This window comes from Corvus cornix, chromosome 4A, assembly GCF_000738735.6.
Source record: "Corvus cornix cornix isolate S_Up_H32 chromosome 4A, ASM73873v5, whole genome shotgun sequence".
Classification (NCBI taxonomy): Eukaryota; Metazoa; Chordata; class Aves; order Passeriformes; family Corvidae; genus Corvus; species Corvus cornix.
In genome coordinates, this window is record NC_047058.1 from 20,300,286 (window position 1) to 20,307,415 (window position 7,130).

At 57.7% G+C, this 7,130-nt stretch overlaps 1 protein-coding gene across 3 annotated transcripts; it reads left to right on the forward strand.

The window, feature by feature from the left end:
* Nucleotides 1-2,466: 2,466 nt before the first annotated feature.
* Nucleotides 2,467-7,079, forward strand: CCNB3 (cyclin B3). Of its 3 annotated transcripts, none has more exons than XM_039572364.1 (12): nt 2,467-2,570; nt 3,142-3,260; nt 3,330-3,425; nt 3,588-3,706; nt 4,184-4,286; nt 4,604-4,705; nt 4,882-4,974; nt 5,232-5,369; nt 5,808-5,963; nt 6,248-6,397; nt 6,586-6,716; nt 6,867-7,079. In XM_039572364.1, the coding sequence occupies exons 1-12, from the start codon at nt 2,567-2,569 to the stop codon at nt 6,937-6,939; spliced, it is 1,284 nt and encodes a 427-aa protein (XP_039428298.1). In that variant the 5' UTR covers nt 2,467-2,566; the 3' UTR covers nt 6,940-7,079. The 3 variants fall into 3 exon arrangements, with proteins under 3 accessions (XP_039428298.1, XP_039428299.1, XP_039428300.1); XM_039572365.1 differs by having other exon boundaries at nt 4,607-4,705; XM_039572366.1 differs by having other exon boundaries at nt 3,342-3,425.
* The last annotated feature ends 51 nt before the right edge of the window (nt 7,080-7,130 follow it).

Here is a 7,130-nt window from a genome sequence, read left to right on the forward strand (position 1 = left end):
GATGGAAGCAGAAACCCAGCTCTCCTCACAATAGGGACATATCAGGCACAGATGCTCTTGAGCTAGCAGCTAGAGTCCAGCGGGAGCTAGACAGCAGAGTCTAGTGGGAGGAGCCAAGGACCTGCATTCTACCTGATTTGAGGGGCTGCTGAGGGAATGTCAGAGCCCAAGGAGAGCTTGCAGAGCTCTCACCTCCAACTGGCCCCCAGCATCCTTAGATTGTGGGCAGGACTGAGACCACAGTTCTGCCTCAATGCTTGGACAGCTGGCACAGATCCTGCTGCACACCCATGGCTTCACTTTGCACTTGTTGCTCTCCTCATCTTTTATCCCACATCCCCCACATCCGGGGTGATTTCAGCTCGTGTGGTGCGACTTGCACCCCTGCAGCAGGCCTGGGATTCCCAAGAGCCTCACCAGGAGCACCAGCATGGCAGTGCTTCAGAAACTGGAAAAGCCAGCTTCCCAGTGCCAAGCCTGGGCAGGACAGGCAGACATGAAGCTGTCCCAAAGCAGGCAGCTTATTCCAGCCTCCACAGAGACGTGGGCAGACTTGGATGGGAGTTTTGGCTGAGGATCTTACCCCACAGGATAACCAGGTTTCCATTGGCAGTGGGATGTGTTCTGGCTCTGCCTGGCTAGTATGCACCCAACTTGTATTTTTGGCTGGGCTATGCCCTGCCTTAACATGCACAGGGAAAGGATCCCACAGGATCCCAACCCAATAGCAAGCAAGCCTCAGGAAGGCCCCAGGCCGGGGACAGAAGCAATGACAGGAGGAAACAAGATGGGCTGGAGCTGCAGCAGCCCTGACCAGTTTTGGGGACCGAAGGGACCCAGATTTAAACCTCCACTGGACCTGTGAACAGAATTCTGCTCCTGGCTGTCCATGACCCAGGTCTTTCTGCTGGAGATGTAGCAGAGCTGCCTGCATGCAGCCCAAGCCATGTGCCTGATCCTGCCCATGTGGCCCTTGGGCAGCAGGTTTAAATCCCCTCAGATGCTGGCACTGCTGTGTTTCCTCGGCCAGGGGTTCATCAGCTCCACCCGCAACAGCAGCACATGGGTGTGGAATTATCTGAAAGGATTTTCTTGAGTTAAACTTAGGAATTTGAAAGGTTTTTCCGGGAACCTGGTGGCTGGGGGAAGCTTTCCTCTGCTGCAGTGCTGAGCTCTGCTGAGTTTACCTCAGTGGGGGCTTCACTTGAGCCAGAGCTCAGTGGCTCTGAAAAGCCCCCAAGAGTTGCTGAGGGCACGGGACTACTGCATGGTGGTGGCATGAGAGCAAAGGACTGCGCTGGAAACTCACAAAGGAGCAGAGTGATACAGTGAGTATCAAGTATATGAACATGGATCATGTGTCTGACACATGAAAAGTGGGTGGCTTTTCCAAGACTAGTTTATCAAGGAACAAAGCAAGCTGTGGGTGTGAGGAGTCTCATGCACTCCTTTCCTGACACATGGAAATTGACTACAAGCCAACTGACAGCCTGAGTGAGCCTGGCTGCATGGCAGGGGTCTCCTCAAGAACTGCAATGCCCTGAAGGCTGGTCCTTGATACACACAGAGTGCTCTTACCCTCAGCAGATGTTTGGTAAGCAGCTGGTATTGCCTATAACCCCATAGTACAGTGACTGTGACATGTGCCTTGGTAACTTTGACCCTGTCCTGGTCGCTGTGGCAGTCCCAGTGAGCCTCACCCTGAACTTGGTCAGTCATGCCTATATGACACCACATGAACACTGCTCCTGTGGTACCTCAGATAGTCAAAGTAGGGTTAGACTAGATACTAGAAAAATATCTTCCCTGTGAGCGTGGGGGGGGGGGCCCTGGCACAGGCGCCCAGAGAAGCTGTGGCTGCCCCTGGATCCCTGGAAGTGTCCAAGGCCAGGTTGGACGGGATTTGGAGCAACCTGGGATAGTGGATGGTGTCCTTCCCCACGGCAGGGGGTGGAACGGGATGAGCTTAAGGTCCCTTCTCACCCAAACCGTTCTGTGATTCTCCAAGCGATCCGAATCCTCTGTTCCCGACACCGGGTCAAGGAAGGTGCACGGCCAGCACACCCTGTCCCCCAAACCAGAGCTCCCCAGCCCACTGGGAAAGGGCAGCCCCGAGGTCTGGGACCCACAGCCTCGGCTGCGGGCGGAGGCAGAGGACCCAGTGGACCCCAGAGCCGCTCCACCCGCCCCGAAGGACAGCAAGGCCGGCGCCGCTCCCCCGGCCACGCCGAGGCTCCCCACTCGACTGCCCGGCCGCCACGCCACCCCCTCCGGGCCCCACGGAACGGATTTAAACGGCACCCACGCCCACCAATCACTGCCCGCTCGGCCCGGCGCTCGCCCCGCCCCTGCCGCATGCCCGCCCTTCCATTGGCCGCCGGCGTTGAATTTTAAACGCTGCCGCCCTGCCCCTTAGCAACTGCATCCCTCTGCGCCCGCCGATTGGCCACCGCCTGGCACCGCCTCGCACTCTGATTGGACGAGGCTCGGCCAGTGCTGGCCGGCCGCTACCGAACTGCTACTTTCAAAAGCGCCGGGGCCGGAGGTGCGGGGACAGCGGCCGGGCATGGGTGAGTGGGGAGGGGACATCCCGGGCGTGGGGTGACTGGGGGGGACGACCTGGGGATGGGTGAGTGGGGTCTCCGGGGGCTGCGGGGGAGTGGGCAGCGCTGGGACCCCTAGGCGGTGGCAGGCGTGGGGACCCTGGAGGGTGCAAGGGAGTGGGCGCCTCCAAGACCCCCGGCTCCCCTAGGGAACTCCGGGGGGTGCAGGGGAGAGGGTAACTTTGGGACTCCCCACTTCTCCAGGGGACCCTGAGGGTTGTAGGGGAGTGGAGATCTCCAAGACCACGAGCTCTGCGAGGAAGTGCAAGCCCTTGCATCCTTCTCTGGGATGTAGGAATCTGGGAGTTGCCTGTCCCACCTCGCCCAGCAGAGTGCTTTTGGTGGCGGTCTTTGGGGTCCATGTCCCTTCCTCCCTGGACTCCTAGCCAGACTTGTCCCTTGCCTGGGCTTGTCTTGGGGCACTACCCTCCTGCCGTGCTCAGGGAAGGGGTCAGTCCCCCTGTTCCGCCCCAAGATGGGCGAGTGTCCCTGGAGGCAGGCCAGCAGCAGCCCCCATCACATCCTGCTTTGCCCCCAGCTTGCTCGCAGAGACCAAGGGAGAGGATGCCGTTGCCACGCAATGCCAAGATGCTGACTACCAAGCAGTCCCGAGCAGGCAAGGTAGGCCCTGCTACAGAGAATGTCGACCCCGAGAAGGTGAGCACCAAGCCAGGCGAGGGCTGTAGGGGCACTTCTGTGGGGCAGCTGACCACTATCTTCTAACAGCCTCTCTTGCAGGAGGAGAGCTGTCATGCCAAGAGGTCTTCGTCCTCACCCCAGGGTGGGCCCAAGAAGAGATCAGCATTTGGGGACATCACCAATGTGAGTGCTTCTGTGAGGGTGGGAGTTCTGGTGCCCACTGTGAGCCCCCCATGGTGGGGGGGGCATGCCCCATGCCCATTAGGAAGAGGAGAGGTCTTCCTGCAGGGCATACCTTGTTTTCCACTGTGCAGCCCCTATATCCCCCTGTTCTGACCCAAACAGGCTCACAAGAACCAGGTGGTGGCAGGGAAAAAGGAGGCTGTGAAAGTTGCTCCACCCAAGGCACAGAAGGCACATAATGCCTTGGGGGTGGCCAAGAACAACGAGATCAACCTAAAAAAGTGAGTAGCTGGAGGCAGGGGTTTGCTGCAAACTTGTCCCATGGGGACAAGTAGTGGGAGTTCCCTTGGGTGATGGAGACCCTGCCAGATGCAGGGGAGAAATAGTATATCTACTACAAATGGCATCAGGTTGTGCCAGGGGAGGATTAGGTTGGATATTAGGCAAAACCTTCCCCAAAAGGGATGTCCAGCCCTGGCACAGGCTGCCCAGGACAGTTGTAGAGTTACCTTCCATGGAAGGATTTAAAAGTCATGTGGATGTGGCTCCTGGGGACATGGTTTAGTGGTGGGCATGGCAGTGCTGGGGGAACTGTTGTTCTCAATATCTTTAACGGTCTTTCCCAACCTTAGTGATTCTAAGAGTCTGTGGGTATATTTTAGGTGTGGTTTGGCCCCTTCCTGAAGCAGCAAGAGTCTCTGGAAGGCCCCTTTCAGCCAAGAAATTTGGCCAATGATTTATGCTCTTGTCCTTCCCAGGTCAATGAAGAAAACTCCCCCAACAGCTCCTGCAGACCCCAAAGTGAATCCTGTGCCAGAGAAGCTGGTGTCTGTGCAGGAACTGAAGCCTCCTGAGGAGAGGGTAGGGACCCTGGGCTGCAGCATTGCCCCAGGCCCATCACAGCACTGGTCTGTGGCTGCCACTGGTGGTACTGAGGCACCAGGCAGTGCTCTGGACCTTGGAGAGACTTTGGCCAGCGTGATGGAAAGCTGGGGAGGGGGGGTAAAGCACACCACCATCTTCCTTCAAGAATCCTCCCATGGGAAAGAGTGGGGCAGGGACTGCAGGGTGATGAGGGCAGGTAGGAAAAGGGGGGTGCAGAGGGGCAGCAGCCTTGCCCCAACAAGGTGACCAGCACCCACAGGGCCTCCCCCTTATTGCTGCCTCTTCCGTTCCAGCAGGTACCAGCAGTGGAGGACATTGACAAGGAGCAGCTGGGTGACCCCTATGCCAATGCAGAGTATGCCAAGGAGATCTTTGAGTACATGCGGGAAAGAGAGGTGCGTGATGCCTGTCCAGGGGGTGACAGTCCTGTCTGGGGAAGGAGTAACTGCAGGCAGGGCCACTGACTGCCCAGAGGCTCTGACCACCTGGCAGGGGCCTGCACGGGGTGGAAAGGGGCTTGTTCTGAGGGTGGGGATGTTTGCCCTGTCCCTGACAGCTGGCTCTTTGGCAGGAAAAATTCATGCTTCCTGACTACATGGAGAAGCAGACAGACATCAGTGGGGATATGCGTGCTATCCTTGTGGACTGGATGGTGGAGGTGCAGGTGAGAGGGCACAGCTTTCTGCAGAGCAGCCCCCATGCTGCCTTTGGCACGTGTGACCTCAGTGTGCTGGCAGAGGCTCCTGCAAGCATTCCCAGTGCAGAGCTGATCCTCCCCCTGTGTGGGCTAGGGATGAGCCTATATCCCTCCCTCTGAGCCTGGCCTATGGGCACCCCTGGCCTCTGTGAGAGCTGGGTGGGGCTGGGCAGGCCTAACTTCTGTCTGACACTCTGTTATGACCCCCGCTCTCATTCTTGCAGGAGAACTTTGAGCTGAACCATGAGACACTGTACCTGGCTGTGAAGCTGGTGGACCACTACCTGGTGGAGGTGGTGAGCATGAGGGAGAAGCTGCAGCTCATTGGCTCCACTGCCATCCTCATTGCCTCCAAATTTGAGGTGACTCTTTGTGTGCTGTCCTGGGGTGCAGGGGCAGAGGGGCTGTGCCTCTCTTGCCCCTGTGGGGTTTTGGAGAAGGCCAGGCCACTGCTGAGAGCTGCTGAGATGGCATGTCTGTCATGTTCCTCCTTCCTGTCCCAAGGGCTGCGAATCCAGTCATGGTGGGCTGAATCCTGTCTCCTGGTGTCACTGGAGTACCACCTTTTCTCTGCTCTGCAGAGACCATCAGGATACCTTAGTTCACCTCATGCAGGCATGGAGTTAAAGCCAAGGGCTGCAGGAGTGCGGACATCACACAAGTCCCACAGGGTGGTGTTAACAGTCCTTGCTGAGTCTGGCAGCACATGAACACTTACAGGGCCTGTGGGATGGGTAGGATCTCCTGAGTGGGGCCAGGGTGAACCCCCACAGGGGTGCTGAGCAGTTGTGCCCCCGCAGGAGCGGTGTCCACCATGTGTGGATGACTTCCTCTATATCTGCGATGACGCCTACAAGCGGGAGGAGCTTATTGCTATGGAGATGAGCATCCTCAGCACCCTCAAGTTCGATATCAACATCCCCATCCCCTACCGCTTCCTGCGGCGCTTTGCCAAGGTGAGTGCATTTGGAGGGTGGGCTGGTGTCCAGGTGTCTCCAGGCACCCCTTCTGTTGGCTCCATGGGATGGTGACTTGCATTGCTGGAGCTTCAGGCTCCCAGTTGGCAGCAAGGAAACTGTCCAGGTCCCCTCAAAAGGGTTGAGGGTGGTGGTTTGTGATAGGCTGGGTGCGTGGGATCTCTGTCTTATGCCCCAGAGGCAGCCTTCTAGATCCCAAAAAGGCTGGGAAGGGGAGCAGCATTGCTCAAAAGTCTGAGCCTTTCCCTGCCCATTGGCTGTAGTGTGCCCGTGCCACCATGGAGACACTGACACTGGCCCGCTTCCTCTGCGAGATGACCCTGCAGGAGTACGACTATGCCCGCGAGAGCCCCTCGAAGCTGGCTGCCAGCTGCCTGCTGCTGGCACTTACCATGAAAAACCTTGGGGGCTGGGTGAGTACCTGCCTAATTCCCTGTCCCTGCTGAGGCACCCTGGGAGGCATGGCAGTGGTGTGGGAGGCAATGGACCAGTGAGTGGGGTGATGCTCTAGGGCTATGATCAGATTTGGATGCTGGACAGGGAAGATGATGGCTGTCCTGTCATTGAGAGGACACAGCTTAGCCCCGCTGTCCCCTTGCAGACCCCTACACTGGAGTACTACAGTGGGTACAGTGCCCAGGACCTGCACCCCCTGGTGAAGAGGCTGAATTTCCTCCTCACATACCAGCCCCACGACAAGCTGAATGCTGTGCGCAGCAAGTACTCGCACAGGTGAGTGTCACGGGGCTCTGTCTCAGGCTTGTCCCTGCCGCAAGGGGTGACACCACCAGCATGCACCCTGGGGTTCTGTAGGGATCTGGGAGCCCTGGAGGATGGGTGTCAGGGCTGTGGTTGAGCCCTAAGCCAACATGTTCCTTCCAGGGTCTTCTTTGAGGTTGCCAAAGTCACCCCCATGGACATGCTCAAGCTCGAGGAGGCACTCACTAGCTGCTAGCCCTACTCTGTAAATAAGCCTGTAAATAACGGGGCGCCCTCAAGCAGGGTGGTACCATGTACATAAATAATAGTAATTTTAACTGAGGAGGGGGGGAAAAAAAAGTCATGTGTAACTGTTAATAAAATGTGTTTGTCATACATGCTGGCACTGTAGACTGTGAGCCTCAGTACTGTACTTCCCCTCGCTGC